Raw genomic sequence first — 17,484 nt, forward strand, 5'->3', positions numbered from 1 at the left:
AAGACACCATCAATGGTAGTTTTCCACAATACGTATCTCATCAGGTGATTGACTCCTGAAAGGAAGAGCTGCTCATCTGCTGTGCCCTCTGTGATGGACAGTAGCAGGTGCAGAGTAATATTTAAATATGTGAAAGTTCGGGGGCTGTGATTGGCCGGTGTCAGGCGTTCCAAGGGAGCTTCGCTTCCGCGAAGAGGCACGCAGCACAACGGAAAAAGGAGCACGAGCACGTCGGACCCGGTCGGACCACGAGGACTGCCCCTGAACGATGCTTGCGTATGTCGTGACGTAAAGCGACGCAGACCTAATATAAACTGAAGTCCCTGCGCTTAGTTCATGGAGCAGTAGAGAGAAACGTTAACGGAGAACAGTTTAAACTTTAGAAGCGTTTGATTCGTTGGATTTTAATTTTTATTAAAACCTCTACGTGACGGTTTCTTCAGTCGACGTTGAACGGAACTGAGAAGAAAAGATGAAATACATTATTGGTATAGGCGGGTAAGTTTGTTAAGTGCTTTATTTTTATTAAACGGCTAGTTGTTTGCTAACGTCTTGCATATGTAAGTATATTTATTAACAGGTAAAATAGTACGGTTTTAAATTGAATGAAAGAACGGATAGTTAGGTGGAGTTTTGCTCTTCATGTGGCTAAATAATCTTGTCCGGTGTCGTATTATTGTTCGTGGTCTTAAGTAAAGTCAACCTACTGATTTAGATAAAGTTATTTTATTACGTAAATGTGACTAACTTTGTCTTCTGGTTGAGGCTCATTATCCTTGGTCGTACGTTTTATCAGCTGCCCGCCAGAAACCGGTTATAAACACACATCCGGCGTGTATGGTTTGTTGTCAACAATCGAGCGGGACTTTTGAAAATTCAACGCGAGATTTCAAAAGTGGAGGGAGATTTAATTTTAACTGGTACCCTCCACACACAACCACTATTTAATGTTAACCTCATGTGTATATAAAAGTCATTAAGTTTGGAAATGACGCAAATAGATTGGTTTAAATTGAATTGGTTTATTTAAACATGGCTCATTTTGTTCAGCATCATTTGTTGACTATTAACAGTAAAACTTAATCACATTCAACAGTATTTTACTTTTTTTTGTTTTTATGTTTGTTTTATCTGTTGACATGCTTTTTATGGTTTCCCGCTTTTTGTTAACAGAGTCACCAATGGTGGCAAAACCACTCTGACAAATAAATTGATCAAGACTCTGCCCAACTGCTGTGTTGTGCACCAAGATGACTTTTTCAAGGTGAGTGTTAGCAAGAGAATAGCAGTAGTGAGGTTGTTGTTGTTGGGCCATGTTTTCCCTTTCCTGAACACTGCATGAGTCTTGCATGATGCAAAGTAGTGGGTTGCTGCCACCCCCCACACTTTACTCCACAGTGGATGTGGAAATTTGCCTAGTGGCTATGCAGAGTACTTTCTTTGCCTGGTTGTCATCATGTTTTCCCTCCCTTATATGCTTAGAGTTTCTTTATTATAGTTACGTACAGATGATTGTTCTGGCTATCTAACAGACTTTAAATCATTTGACTTAACCTTCTTCTAGACTAGTTCAATTCCTGTATTGTTTCTTCTTCTCTATTAGTGCCACCACTCTAGATTTCCCCCAGTCTGCATACTTTTGTAGACCACTTGCTTTATTTTCTGCATGTCCTTTGCGGTGTTGTTTTCTTCATCCTCCCTTTCTTCACCCGTTTGGCCTTATTTCTCTGGCATGTGAGTGGGATCTGCAAGTGTTCAGAGCTGTGAGGTTGCAGCAATGTTTTATTGGTGACTGTTATTTCAGAAACCTGATCAGATAGAAGTCGGGGAGGACGGCTTTAGGCAATGGGATGGTAAGATTTCACTGAAGATTGCCAGTGACTCATTGTTTGTCCTGTATTCACATACCTGTCCCTACACGATCATCTACATCATATCCATTTAACATGCACATAATACAGTTTATATATTTAGTTTATAGTAATATCCAGTAACTTGCAAACAACAAACACATTCCCAAAACATTACAGTTTTTGCTTGTGTGTAATCGTCTATCTGTTCTTTCCATCATCCTTCTTTTAATTTTGCTCCACAGTGATCACAGCTCTGGATATGGAGGCCATGACCAACACGGTGAAAGGCTGGATGGAGAACCCAGTGAAGTTCGCCCGGTCCCATGGTGTAACTCTGTCTTCTGCCTCTGATGAGGTGAACCCTGACGAGCAGATCCACATCCTGATTGTGGAGGGCTTCCTGCTTTACAACTACACGTAAGATGACTTTTATTTTTGCTTGGCAGGCTGTTTGTTCCTAATTCAGGGAAGGAATCGTGTTTGTACTTGTAGAAAATGTTCTGTTCCGACCAACTGATCTGGATGGGCATGTAGTGTTGATTTACAGATCAACAAGTTTTATTTGTAAAATGTGGTGAGCACATTGCGTTTGTATAGTTTATCATACCCGTTTTGAATCTGCTTGTTAAAATAAGCAAGTTATCACCGAGACGCCTTTATACACCTAGAATTCTCTGGAAAGGGGAACCGGACATCTAAGTTCACATGAATTCCAAGAAATTCATGACAACAAACTTAAATGGGTGATGTCCTTACTGTCATGTCACATGATCGTATTAGCAAGCTTATGATTGGCTTATGTGCGTGGACCCCTGCGAGACGAGTCTTACACATTCTGTATTTAGAGATAAGGGCTCGCTCTGAGTGACTGGTACTCTGTGTGCTAGTTGTGAACATCGGCACACTGCAGAGATGTAGATAAGAGGCTGAGGAAGCAGTTGCATAACTGTACTATTTAACTCTACGGTATATTGCTGTGCACCATCTTGTTCATAATCTTTTGCATCTTTCCACAGGCCTCTGCTGGATGTTTTCAACAAGTCTTACTTCATCTCAGTTCCCTATGAAGAGTGCAAAAGAAGGAGAAGGTGACCTTACACAACAATTATTCAAACATATAGTTGGTTTACATTCACAGCTTTTTATCTCTGTATCCACACACGTTTGTAGGGCCACTGATTTCCTTTTCCCCTGTCATGCTTGCATGACCAGTACAAATTTTCCAAATTCATATTTATCGTTTGTATGTATCATTTTCAGTACCAGACAGTACACTGTCCCAGACCCTCCCGGCCTGTTTGATGGCCATGTGTGGCCCATGTACCTGAAGCACAGAAAACAGATGGAGGACAGCAATTTGAATATTGGTACGTTGCAGCTGGTTTATGAAATGAGACACTTTTTAGAAATGCAGTCATACAGTCTAATGAGGGTCATCGCACATCTGACTACCTTTTTCTTGTGTGTTGTAGAATACCTGGATGGTTTGAAATCCAAAGATGAGATCTACAACCAGGTGTATGAGGACATTCAGAACAACCTGCTCAATCGTTTATAGGTAAGTCTGAGGGAGTGTGCTGTGGTTTACATTTGTGGTAGAAGCTGCATATTTACATTGCATTTATCCACACTGCAGTCAGAAATAAAAGATTATAGTTAAACAGTGTATCAATGAACTTTGAATGCGTTGTTTATACAAAGTTTCCAAACTTGTCTGACAGCATTTTTCTCTTTTCCTTGCAGCAGGAAGACTCCTCTCCATACCTGTACAGAAATTGTAAATAGTTCCAGGGATTCATTTTTTTTATGAAGTTTTTGAAGTTGTATTTTTTTTTTTTTGTAAATATATTGAAGCAATGTTAAGTTATCATTGTCTTTGTATCATCTTCAGTTGATTGAAGTTTAGTTATTCTTCAAAAAGTGATTGTTGATTACTGATCATTACTGTTAACCTGTGGATTGTATTGGACCATTTGCCTACCAGTTGCATTCTCCTGCAAATAAATGCATTAGTTGATTTTGATATACAGAACATCAAACATGTTGTGGTGTTTTTGTCACAATGCTGAATGTCTACAGCCAACCTTTTGTACCCATATACAAAGCTCTCCACTTTACCTTTAGTCTTATATACTGACAACCACTTTAAGCTTTATTGAGCCTGCAAAGACACTTAATGCTTATTGGATTGTATCCTGATAGACCGTTTGGTTTCAGAGCATTTTTCGGTATGGATTTGGCATCCTCGAATAGAGATGCATCTAAAATTACTGGACTAGAATTCATAAATAAACCAGAGTGTGTCTTGCTTGTTTAAATAAGTGGCCCAGGGATATGTGTTAAAGAGATTAGCTGTTCTGATGTTATGAATTTGTTCGATTTTAGTATAGAAAGCAAACTGATTAAGCAGCAGAAGTAGTGTATTCAATCTCCTTTGACCATGTAGTAGATCTGTTTACAGTACTGGAGCTATTTTTTCTAAACACACGACTGCTACAGAATGGCAGATAGTTATAGAGACTGGATGAAGGAGGATTTAGTCTTGGCTTTGGTAGCCTTTTTTTATTTCTTTGGCTGAGTTTGAAGGTTTATCGTCCTGTGTTTTTGTGTATTAATAAATCAGCTTTACCACATCAAATATAGTCTTCTGTGTTAATACAACATTATAGCAATCCTAACTATAATCATGCATTCAGTTAGATCTGTTCTAATCTTAGGCTGCCTAAGACCTGGCTTTCTGTAGCTCAAGTGGTAGACTGGTTGTCCACTGATCACACGCAGTCCACGCAGGCAAGACACTGAACCCAATGGCAGGCGAGGTTGTGCGTGGCAGCTTTTGCCATTGTTGGGCATATGAGAAACACTGTAAAGTGTTTTCAGTACAAGATGAAGAGATACTAAATTTCAGTCCTATAATGTCAAATGATATGATTTATAAAGATCTTATAAAAAGATTCAAAGAGAAATCCAGTAATTCCCCATTAGGAATCACCAGCAATTTACACATTCATTAATACACAGGATTAGATGTTACAATCCCTTGTGCCAAAATCCCAGGCAAAACACATTTGGAGGCCCTGTCCACTTTTGTCCACTTGCCATCATCCTTGTTTGAGGCCAGAACTGAAGCCAGGGTTGATCACAATGAGGTATTGCTGATTGGAGGAGACCATTTTTGAACTATGCTCCACATGGTATGTGATCACATATGAATTTATGTGATCACTGAAACAAACCGTTTTTATCCCAAATGTGTTACTATGATTCCTCTACAGCAGCCCCTAAGTGGGTGTTTAGTTTAGCGAACACCAATGAAAGCTTTGAGGAGAAGGCTCAAAAGCCAAAAAGTTTGCTAGTCACAGACGAAGACGAGGGCCAACGCCTCTTTTTATCAAGTACAAATTCAGTAAGGATTCCACGTGGCTCAGATCTAGCTGCAACTAAACATAATGGGTAGGAAACGAAATATCTCACCACAAGTCATAGCCTGAAAACTTTATTTATAATCAGACACATATATCTGTCCATTCAGTGCAGCTCTGAAATAGCTCTTATATCTTGCCTCAAGTAGATGCCTGAGTAGGTCACTGACTAACCACAAGATTTAGGCCATTAGCACCGGATTTACAGCGCAGGAGGCCCAAGGCACGTGCTGTTATCACCTATGTTTCAACATGTATAAATAGGCTACAATAATTTCCCGTCTCCCCTAAAGGAATACCTCATCTTGTCCCAGAGGAGTTGGGGTGAATTTGAGCTTATCATAATACAGCTAGATATAGAAAGGGTCAGGTAGGTGCTTGTATTTTAAGCATCCTCATTTCCACATAGGACAGTAGTCCATTGATACTTGAAAGAGCATTTGTATGTCTGGGCGAAACTTGAATGGAATCTCTAGCAATGACAACACAGCTAATTTGATTCTGCGATTAAATTAAAACAACACTGTATTTCATTTTCCCATGTATCCGGCAGTAATCCTCATGCAGCCGTGCACACGTGAAGAGTTTTTTTAATGACGCAAATACCCACCCATTTGTTGACACGTACAGTAACAGCCATTCTTTTATTTCCTTGTGACATCAGCTGTAGCTTCATGTAATCTGTCAAGTGTGTGTCATGTGGAAACGGGGTGACAAGGTGATCGTTTTGACGCTCTAACAGGTGGTCGTCGACTGAACCACGCTGGCCTGGACTCCCTGTGCTAAAAATGACAGCAGTATGTGTGATGACTGAGACAGCATGCACCCAGGTGGATCTGTCCACCGAGGACAAACCAGAGAAAACACTGAGGTCACGAGGTATTTGACATTGTTTGTCTCTTATTGGTGCTCGTATATGTCGTCAAAACATGTACGTACCCACGTCCACCTGTGCACCCCACACACGGGCGGGTGTGAAACACTGGCTGCATTATCTCAAGCTGCTGCTTTACAGTGAAAACAAATCTAGTCTAGACATTTTCCTGGACAAACCTGACCTCATTACTCCGCGGCTAGGTCAGATCACGTGACTGAAGCACATTCATCAGCATAGTGGGCCTTTTTAAAGTCATTTAACGTCGGGGACATCCTGCCCAGGAGCACGCTGCAACACTGAGGATGGCTATTTTTTATTTTAACAACCTTAGTGCTTAGCTGGTTCTCACAGTGTTCACATTTGTACTCACATGCAGAACATTGCAGCGTAGAGGTAATCCATTTAATGTTTTTATATAGAGCATATCTGTTTTGAATGCCCTTTGGTACAGGATGCTCTGTTGGGCTTCTTTCACAAGGTATATCAGTACTTTGCCGTCAATAACACTGTTAAAAAAAACGAAGTGCAACTTGTTTCTGAAGCATTCAACCACACCTCGATTCTGCTGAAGAGGCTGAAAGCTTTGGGAACAACAAGCCAGTCTTTCTGTGAGATTGTTTAATAATTTTTTCAGGTTTTATTGCTTTTTTTCAAGAATAAATGTTCAACTCCAAATTGTGAAATCTGGACCTATTTTGACTTTAAACTTAAATGTACATATGTTAAATGTATGTTTGGGTGAGTGAGTAGTGGCTGAGTCTGACCTTTATATCAGATTCCCCAGCATGTTCTCAATGTGCATCACAGGACACTGATATTTATTACCGACTTGGAAAAACACACTGTTGTAAAGTGCTGGTTACCATCCACACATTCAGAGTCAGTGGTGGAATCTAAGTACAGTTACTAGACACATTACGGATTAACATTTTATATACAATAATATATCGTTGTGGATTAAACTGCCTTTATCTGTATGTAGTGGCTCAAAACATAAAATAATAACACATAATCTTTATCAATCAAATTAATCTGACACTCTTAACAGTGGTGCACAAATAGCACCATCCACTTTACACACAGGTCTCCAGCTGCTGCTCTGTTTCACACTACCTTACACTAAATATATTTTAACCTGCATAATGCCTTGTTGTCCTTGTTTGTGCATACTGGTAATTTTTTTTTACCTTTCATATATACTATAGTTTATATCTTGTTTTCCTTGTTGGCTTTCAATGTAGGTCTGAGAAATGTAATCTCAGTCTGCTGTATGCCCACTACATATAGTAGTATTTACAATTAAGCTGACTTTGGTAAGTTAGTACATTTAAGACTTGAAGTACATTTTTGAGGCATATAAACATATATTTGTGTCACTATTTTTTTCCTCATATTTTTTTTCCCTTCTTAATACTTCACTACATTTACTCTACATTTATTCAGTTACATTTCAACCTTTGTTACAGACAGAATCACAATTACATTTTTTGGGTACCATCTAAAATAATTGTATTTTTACAAACATGTTTTATGTGCAAAATTTGAATTATTATTATTTCAAATTAAGTTATAGTTAGGAATAAGTATAACAGTAACATAAAGAGATACTGGAGTAGAGAGACAAAGTACAATTAAATTATTTAATTAGATTAAACTACTTTTATACTTTCTAGAATACGATTGCATGACATATATTTCCTAATAGGGCTTTTCCTTCATTTCCCTGCCTCCAGGAAACTAAAGCCAGTCTCCATTGATGGTGTCAGGTGCCACATGTGGAAAGCTAAAGTCAGAGGAGGTGTGCGTTTGAGTCAAGTCAGCGAATTAGAGACGGAAGAGGAGTGTGTCACACATGGAGAGAGTGTCCTGACGCACTGGAGGAATGACATTCATCCGGTCACAGCCTGCCTGAGCCAACTACGTGTACCCAACGATCATGTCCCACAACTTACCTACATACACATTCACACACTCCCTACTTCTGTATCTCACACTCACACACTCACACAGATTGCTGAAAGGCTCGGAGTGCCTGCCAGGGTGTGTGGGTATATTTAAAGGGGGGGCTGGAGCACATACAAGAGCTTTTATACACTTTGACCTCTTCTAATCCTCAGTCTGCTGGTTGATTTCGTCACCATGCCCTCAGGGCGGCGGACTACCTGTCTGTCTGCACGTCTCAGCAGGATGAAAGGGAAAAAAACAAAGGCAAAGGTGAGAATGGCTCACCCACAGTACTGCGCATATTCATCATGTGGAAATGGAGGCAGGGTGATGCATTACTAAAGCCCGAAGGTTCACTGTTGAATGGAGTTGCCTGTGCTTTTAGCTAATACTAATGTGACAACAGATGAGGCCTTGAAAGGCATTTTAAAGTTATCTTGTGATAGAACATAATCAAACAACCCAGGATTATTCATCCATGCAATATATTCATGTTGCTCTTTTTTCAAGTGTGCAGAAGTTGTGAGGCGAGCACACAGTCACACTGAAGGTGCTGCACACACTCTTCAAATGCATGTTCTATCGTGACTAGGTCGTTTCGCAGTAAAATGGATGATATAACGTGACGCACACAGAATATGAAATACAAAATCCTCTAATTCTAAAATCCAGCTAACTACAGCTAAGTAGTTCAGAGGATGGAACGACTGGAAGAACCTTTCTAGTCGTTTAAGCCTTTACCTTCATTGACATTTAAAGCAACAGGTCTGTCTTGACACGAGCAATGCACAAGAGACGCACAAAGTCCTGGCTATCCGTGAGGACCCACTGCCATCATGTGGTGAAGAGGTCGACTCGGCCTCAGTGTGTGGATTTTATGATCACCTAGTCATAGTTCATAAATCTGTAGCTTTCTTAATTGATTTTAGATCCAGCCTAGTAAATATTCAGAGTATTTGGGCAATAGTTGTTGAATGTGAATAGATTTCTACAATTTTTCCACCTTGATAGCAATTTCTCATTTGGATCAGCGTCATATTAATTGTGCTGGCATGTTTAATCTGACACACGGGAGAGTGGGTGCAGAAGTCAGTGTGCATGGATGGGTGAAGGCAGTTGTTACTCGCGTCACAGATGCTAAAAAAAAAAAAAAAAACTCTCAAACCAAACCCTCTCGGCGGTGATGCTGTGCGCAACGGCATGACGGAGTATTCAAAACACCTCCTCACCATCCATGTCACACTCAAATGTTTGTCGTTAATCTTCCAGTTTTGGAGCTCTCCAGCTAGAGACACCATCACACTGCACCATGGAGAAGTTTGTGTTTGTGATGATTTCTCTGCTTGACGTTCTGGTGTGTTTGGGCACCGGTCAGCATCATTTACGCGCACGTGTTGGACCGTGGAGACACCGGATTCAGTGGGAGAATAACGGTCAGGTGCATAGTTTACTGAGCACTGGGACTCAGTATCGTTTACCTGCGCAGACTAGGAGACGCACGCAGCTCTTATTGACAACAAAAAATAATTCTAACCAAGTTAACCCTCCTGTTGCGCTCACCAGAACCAGATCTGCGGAGCTCCAAGGCATAACCGGGGTTCACTCTCAGCAAAACAACCACGTTCAAATGGATGCATCGGTTCTTGGGGTGGACTCTGGCAATTATCTACTCGCCTCAGGTCATCCTGGAAGACACAGTCAGTCCCCACTGCATCGCGGCGCATCCAGAGAGGCGATGGGACACAGTTCACACCAGGCATCGCCTAACGGCAGTGCAGCCGCTTTCGCCGCCGTCCAAGAGTTCTCGGGCAGCGGTGTCCCTCGTGGAGGCCGGAGTACACCTGGTGATGACTCCGGTGCGCAACAGGTCAACGCGTCAACGATAAGGTCACCGAGCTTTACGCACATTAGATCTGAGAGCTCGGATTCCATTGCACGGTCCCCCTCCGCATCTATACGGGTCACCACGGCTGAGGATAGTGGGAATACGCGTCGTATCCTTCAGCAGACCAGTTTAGAAGACTCCAGGGGTGGCCACGCTGTACACAGAGCGCACTCTCTGAACAGAATCACACCAGAGTCAAACGTTTCTCCCACAGCGTTGTCCAGTAACGCCGTAGAAATACATTTTCCTCGTAGAAGGCCGGATACACCACGCGCCACGGACGCGAGTGACCCCAGAGATCCACACAGTATTCATCACAGGAATTCAGTTTTCTATAATATTTACCCACCTGACCGTAGAAACAGAGTCACTGCGCGTCCTCCAACAGGAGCTGGCTATGGCACCAGATTCTTCCACAATGGTAAGGCAAAGTAGTAGGTAGGATATGACACAAAACGATAACACCATAAAACCATATGAATGATCAACTCCACTAACAATCACAACTCATCCTTGGCGAAGCACAGAATGGATGCTGAGCCACAGATTCTCCACCCATATTTTCATGTTCAAAATTTGAATCCCATTTGTTTCTAATGCACATTTTTAATGCATTTTTAATGAGAGTCAGAATTAATGCCTCCTTATAACAAAGCTAATGTCTCCAGCATGAGAGCCTCTAAGCAAAATTCTAATTAAATGGTTGATTGATAGACTTTAAGAGAGTCATTACTCGTTAGCCAGCAGTGAAATTACCCCTCTAAGTTATGGCAGCGTCCAAAGTTCTTGATTCATCATTCTGCTCCAGTAGGTAGATTATGTTTGTAAAGTATATGATGCCAAATGCGAAATTACTTATTTCACACAAGGTTAACCAGTTGTTTGAGTACTTATTATATGTCTTACAATCAATATTTTCACATCAGAAACATTAGATCGATTGATTGCTTCCCTGTAGGTTTGTTTTGAGTCTGTTAATGGTGATTCACAATACGTCCGTACTAATCGTCACATGCGTCGCTGCTGATTGTACAAAATAATCCTGTTTAATGCCCAAAGCTTCTTGGACACTTTTAATGCATAAACCAAAAGACTTGCAAAGTTGATGCCCCGTTTTTTTGCATTCATTTGAAGTTTTGGACTGTTAATTTCTTCTGCAGGACTTCCAGACTTGGTTCCTGACCCTTATTACATCCAAGCAGCCTCTTACATCCAGAAAGTGCAGATGTATGCACTTCGCTGTGCTGCTGAAGAGAACTGCCTTTCCAGGTATGCTGCTTTATTTGACACTACCTTGAATTAATGTGTCAGTCATGTCCAGAGCAATTAATTGAAGACATAGGACAAGACAGACTAATCTAAGCTGACGTTTTGTTATGAGGATGCTCCCCACTGTCTGATAAAATGTACACCATAGTTTCAGACACAACAATCCTCATGTTATTTATGTATAAATTAGGAATAAAAAAATAAAAAAATAAAAATAACCATTAGGATTCCTTTGAGGCTTCAACCTGAGGATGTGTGTTGGACTTTGTCCCATTTGGATGTCACAGCTGAGTGACAGATCGACTGGACACAAACCTGGCATCTGCCAGAGATTCTCTCCTCTGATCTGAGCAACCACTTTGCCAAGTAAAATAAACCCTGAAATGAAAGGCAAAGGATTTCTGAGGTGAATTCAAAAGCTACTGAAGCACGACTGGAAACCACCTCAGCAGTAAATCACTGTTCAACTACACCAGTCCAGAAAAGTCTGGGTAGAGAATAATGTGATGCAAAAACAGAAAGAAGGTAGTAGAGTAGAACTACTAAAATGATTTGAGTTGTCATGTCAGCTTACAGTGAAGATACTAAAGACTGCTCCTTTGCCATTTCTTTTTCCTTCAGGTCTGCGTATCGTCCGAGTGTGAGTGACCTTGAGTACAGAGTTCTGCTGCGGTTCCCACAGAGAGTGAAGAACCAGGGAACGGCAGACTTCCTCCCAGTGAAACCCAGACACGAGTGGGAATGGCACAGCTGTCATCAGTGAGCTCCCGATATGTACAATATAAGTACACCTGAGAGAGTGCCTGATCAATGATGTGTTAAGACCTACCTGGTGAAACAGTGAAAAATGTCTTTAAAGCAGGAACCTAACCTGTTTTGGCCATAAAAGCATACATGTCAACAACAGAAATGATGGTCTCCACTACATGTTGGCATTAAAGCTTTCCTTTGGGTCTGTCTCTCTCCAGGCATTACCACAGTATGGAGGCCTTTAGTAACTATGACCTGCTGGATGTCTCCACTGGACACAAGGTTGCTGAGGGACACAAAGCCAGTTTCTGTCTGGAGGACACATCGTGTGACCCAGGAGTACGGCGACGCTTTGCCTGCACCACTCACACACAAGTCAGTCTTTCATTCATTCATTAATTGATCTATAATCTCGTGGTTGCAGATTTATTTTGTATTTTAATCCCATTCGCAAATAGTATACATAGACTAGAAAAGTTTTCTTTTTTTTTCTTTATTCTTCAGGGCCTTGGTCCTGGTTGCTATGACACATATCATGCCAACATCGACTGCCAGTGGATTGACATCACTGACGTGCCGCCTGGAAACTATATACTGAAGGTGGGACTGGAGAACTGACAAATTAAGTTCTGCACAGTTCATCTTCCTGGAGTCACACTAAACACTCACAGCTCACTGTTTTGGCTGTTTTTCCAGGTGACAGTAAACCCCTCTCAGCTCGTCCAGGAATCTGATTTCTCCAACAATGAGGTGAGGTGTGACATCAGATACACAGGAAGCTACGTGCAGGCGAGGAATTGTAGGATCTTTGTGTAAGTTCTTGAAATACGGTCTCCTCACTCATTATATCTGATACCAGAAGTAAAAATGAAAGCTCATCACTGATGGTTGTTCTTTGTTTCACAGGAGCTGACCTGACTAATGACCCTAACCTTCACACAGAAACATATTGAATACGTTTTGGTTGCTCTTAATGTGCAGGTGCTGCTGTATTAGTGCAGGTTTGACTGTTTACTGTTTGCTTCCATATAAGTGAATCTTAGTATTTATGTCTTATAATATATTGATGCTGCAGCCACGCTGGACAGACTTTACATTTTCTTATTTATATGGATATTAACTTTAAGTGGATTTTTAAGCCATGCAAGACTGCACTGTTAAAGTAGCTGCAGTGATGATCAACAAATGTGGGTGTTGAAATTCCTTAACGGCGTGTGGATGCTTTCACAGGGTAAAATACAAATACTGTCATGCATGCATCTCTTCAATGCAGCATGAAGGACTCTGTGCACACATTTACAACCCTTTACATAAAATGGATTTTGAAAGATGTTCTGAGTTTTTATTATATTTTATAATAAAGTTTGTTTGGATTTTTGAAAATGAATAACTCTGTTGACTGATGCCTTGCTCCTTAAATGGATCTGAATGATCACCACTGATGGGATAATTTGAACAAATATTTAACTGCATGAAATCATCCCGCTGCTCATTAACTGCACTTAACACGAGCTGAGGACCGTTTGAGTGAGGAGTGGCACATTTCCTAAATGCTTTTGGAAATAACACACCTCAGAGAAATACCTGAAAGGATTCCATTAATACATTACACGTTAATGTCTCGGAAATGACAGCGAAAAAAACATCATGACACAATGAGCCTGTTTTCACATGTTGCATATGAGTGGTCTGGAAAACATTTATTCACGTGGTATGTGCGGCGTCTGGGGACATCTATTTACACGCCGTCATTAGATTTAACAGGGATCACTGTCTGGAAGTGTATAAATAATCACAGACAAGTCTTCCTTTCTGCTCCTTTTCAATGCTTCTTTTTGGCATCCAACATAAATCCAATGTTAAACCTAGCAGAGAGGGAAGAGGTTTTTAAGTTCTTTGCTGTTACAGTGCCACATTTCCTTTAAGATAATCAGTGTGAACAACTGAGTAAAATAAGCTTTAAAGCAGCAGTGACTTGTACTTCAACAGAAACATCTTTGTGTTTTTTTGCCAAGTGGAACGCTTGGCTGCTTCCTTGCAAAGCCTTGATGAGTAAGGAACATGTTTCAGGATGCTTATAAGAGGGATACGCTGACAGGTGGAGGCTGATACATGGAGTGTATCTTCTCCATTTCTCTGGAGCTGCTAGTCTCACTCACTGACTTTTTCAGATTGTCTTATTGCAAAATTGAGTCACAACCAGTTACAACTTCCCCTCTCCCTCTGTTTTCCACCTTGAGTGTTGATGAGGCTATCTCCGTTTATTTGTACGCTATGCAAAGCACTCCAAATTTTCATTGGATGTTTTAGAAATTTCTGATGCATCCACCGATAATCTCTGAAACATATCAGAGATAAGAAGAAAATCTCAGCGCCTGCACCATATGTTTTATAAACACACCTCACTGATGTGACGTGAGGGTCAGGGCAGATCCTCCTCCGCCGCTCCAGGTGCTGTTTGCTCAGGGCAGGTTGACAAGCTTAGGCCGCCAGCCGTGTAGGATGGGCTGAGCAGCAGAGTCGGCCGTGCTGGAGATGGCAAGGAGGAGAGAAATTCCACAGATCCACTGACGGCCAGGAAAATCCAACAGCAAACTGCTGACATCAGCGTCTCCGCCACAGAACCATTCTTATCGTGGGCTGACCGTCTGTGAGGCCGTGCCCAAAGGACTAACTGTCTGAGACTCCTGGTCAACAAATGTCAGAGCCAAGAGGCTAGACTTGATGGGAGTCAGTTTATTCCTTATACACACTGAACAACCACCAGTCCATACTCTATTATTATTTCCAGAAAGGCTCAAACACGTATTAACCACTCCACTAAATAAAGATGTCACACTTATGTCTATAAACAGATATTTGCATGTGAATATTTGAATATGAAGGCAACGGACAAGATTTAGAAGCTTTCTGGTTTCCATTGATGTCTGAGTCGAAATGACTAATGATGTTTGAGGGACGTTGATTGCTTGCAGGTAAATGGTAGTAAATACAACGAAAGAGCCAGGAAATCCTGCTAGCATGTCACATTTGTCAAGCAAAGATCTCAGTCAGTGGAATCTGTTGTAGAAGTTCTTCACTTCAACTACATCCTTGACCATCATATAACATTGACCATCATGTGACAATACAATGTTCTGCTGGGAAACGTTTGGACCTGGCATTCATGTGGATGTTACTTAGACATGTAGCACCCACCTAGACCAGACCAGGCACCCCCACCCCATAGCAATGACACTCCTTGATGACAGCAGCCATCCCCAGCAGGATGCAGCCTGACACAGGCACACACACACAAAAACGCTTTAGGAACAACTAAAAAAATCACGAAGAACAGCACAAGGTGTTGACCTGTCCTCCAGATTCACTACATCCCAAACTGATCAAGTATCTGTGGGATGATCCACAGAGGCCCCTCCCCTCAACCTATAGGACCCACAGACCCCCACTAACAACATTGTGTTGCCAGACACCACAGGACACCCTCAGAAGGCCCATGTCCATTCTCTGATGAGTCACAACTGATTTGGAGGCACAATACCTACACAATATTAGGAAGGTGGTCATAATGTCATGCCTGATCAGTGTATATGCTGCTCTGGAGGCCCAGAAACATTGCTGTTGGTCCTAAAGAGGGCAAAAGAGTCGAAGGAATCCCAGATTGCTCTTAAAGCATAAAACAAGGCAAATAGCAGAGTGTTTACCTGGAGTTGTGTTGTTTCCAGCTAGTGATTATGAAAGCAATGTTCACTTTCCCGCAGGTTCTATTTTAGTTGCCTCTAATTCCTGAAGCAATTTTCTGTCTCTTTAGCAAATACAGTCTCTTATTTTAGCTGCCTGCTGTGGCTGGAAAAGGTACTCATGAAGGTAGAGTTTGTGGTCAAGAAAACCAAGAAAAAAAGGAGCTGAAAACTCTAAAACACCAGTCACAAGGCCATAACACATCAGTAGTCCCATTTTTGTGTTTTTTTTATCTGTGGCTTTTATTCCGTTAGCTTTTCATCTAAAAACTCTAAATTCACTGTTAAACTCAGAACACTGACCGTTGCAGCTTTAAGGGGAAGATTTAGATCTTGTCCATGATTTGTTTGTTACTAGCATATTCAGCCCTTGATCTTTTTAAAATGAAAAATTTAAACAAAAGTCTGTTGGTTAGAATTTCCTTGACAGAATGAGCCCACTATGAAGAACCTACTGAATTATTAATTCAGCGCTGAGGGTGCAAAGATCAGCATTAAAACTACATCCATCAGAACAGCTTTATGTTGATATGACCTGACACATCAGCACATTGGCTGTAGAATTAACAACTCAATCAGTGTTGTCAATAATGAATAATGACTTATGGCTCAACCAACCAACCAGATACGGAGAAATGTTCCAGTTTTATTTTGAGGTGAGAGGAGCAGATGGTAACGCTTTCCTTACCTCAGAGATGATTCAGCTCTAAAGCAACTGTTTAATAAAAGAGCCAAATTACCTCTGATGGCTTTCCAGCATATCAACACACATATAACCCTTGACATGCTGAAGTGTGGATTTTACTGCTCCCTGCTGTGAATATAAATATGAGCTGCATCATTAGCAAAATGATTTAACTCTGGTATTGATGCTAATGTGCTGTTTCTCTGTCTGTGGCCTGTATTTACCTTTGAGGGGATTGTTTGCCCATTGCAAAGAGCTATTTGTGCGAGCAGAGGGGAAATGACTGAATATTTTTGTCTCCTGTTCCACATCCGAGCGTCAGACGTCCTGAAAGAGGAAACAATGTTTACCTGAGCCGGACAAGGACTCTCTGAATCGGACCATTTGCACACCATTACACATTCAGCACCTCTTCCTGTTTGAAACAGAGGATTATGTGGCCAACCATCGTGGTACTTTTCCTTCTGGAGCTCCTGTGTAAATATCAAAATACTCAACAGGCTGTCTGGATGGACGCACGCTGTTATTAATCCTGTTATTGTATTATTTTTGGGCTGGGAAGTGGCATTGAGGAGGGGCGCGGTCTGGATGAGGAAGAGGAGTTGATGGAGGGGTGAAGTAAGGAAAGAGGAGGGCGGACAGGTTACCCAACTGAGACCCTCCAGTTATTTTTGTTGCTCTACATACTCGTATTGCTTTATGGGTTTTTACACATGAGTGTCACACAAAGTTAGGGTGCCTTGTCTCGCGCCAAATGTCTGTTTTATGGTTCCAGAGACATGAAAAACACACACAGTTGCAGACCAAGAGCAAACACGAGACTGAGCTGAAGTCGTCCCATTATTCAAAATGTTGTTTCACTGTGAAAGGAGAAAGTACATGTACCATATGTGTTTGAACAGGCATGTGTGGGTGTTTTGGAGAAATTGGATAAGAGGAAGACACTCAAGATACACTCGCAACATGATGAGGCATGGGTTTTCAAATCCAATCACGGTGTATCATAACTTCAGAAATGAGATTTCGGCCTTGTGTGTTCAAAGAGATCGTATGTGGGTC

General features: G+C 41.3%; 2 protein-coding genes across 3 annotated transcripts; both read left to right on the forward strand.

Moving 5' to 3' along the window:
* Positions 1-284: 284 nt before the first annotated feature.
* mibp (muscle-specific beta 1 integrin binding protein) lies at positions 285-3,892 on the forward strand. Of its 2 annotated transcripts, XM_084548033.1 has the most exons (8): positions 285-498; positions 1,174-1,264; positions 1,805-1,853; positions 2,096-2,270; positions 2,870-2,941; positions 3,114-3,220; positions 3,326-3,411; positions 3,597-3,892. In XM_084548033.1, exons 1-7 carry the CDS (start codon positions 473-475, stop codon positions 3,409-3,411), a joined length of 606 nt encoding a protein of 201 aa, XP_084404159.1. In that variant the 5' UTR covers positions 285-472; the 3' UTR covers positions 3,597-3,892. The 2 variants fall into 2 exon arrangements, with proteins under 2 accessions (XP_084404159.1, XP_084404160.1); XM_084548034.1 differs by lacking the exon at positions 1,805-1,853 and having other exon boundaries at positions 449-498.
* A 5,513-nt stretch (positions 3,893-9,405) lies between these two features.
* On the forward strand, positions 9,406-13,165 carry loxl5a (lysyl oxidase-like 5a; the record flags this gene model as incomplete). The annotated part of the gene is made up of 6 exons (XM_084547821.1): positions 9,406-10,402; positions 11,142-11,250; positions 11,872-12,009; positions 12,219-12,375; positions 12,505-12,600; positions 12,697-13,165. 6 exons carry the CDS (start codon positions 9,406-9,408, stop codon positions 12,814-12,816), a joined length of 1,617 nt encoding a protein of 538 aa, XP_084403947.1. The 3' UTR covers positions 12,817-13,165.
* Between the last annotated feature and the right edge of the window lie 4,319 nt (positions 13,166-17,484).

The sequence above is a fragment of the Chelon labrosus genome, assembly GCF_963514085.1.
Source record: "Chelon labrosus genome assembly, chromosome: 7".
NCBI lineage: Eukaryota > Metazoa > Chordata > Actinopteri > Mugiliformes > Mugilidae > Chelon > Chelon labrosus.

Bases quoted from the DNA above. Each gene is read 5' to 3' on its own strand.
- mibp (XM_084548033.1), top strand. From the start codon at position 473: ATGAAATACATTATTGGTATAGGCGG. The intron at 499-1,173 runs GTAAGTTTGTTA...TTTTGTTAACAG, and splicing joins TACATTATTGGTATAGGCGG to AGTCACCAATGGTGGCAAAA. The intron at 3,221-3,325 runs GTACGTTGCAGC...TGTGTGTTGTAG, and splicing joins GGACAGCAATTTGAATATTG to AATACCTGGATGGTTTGAAA.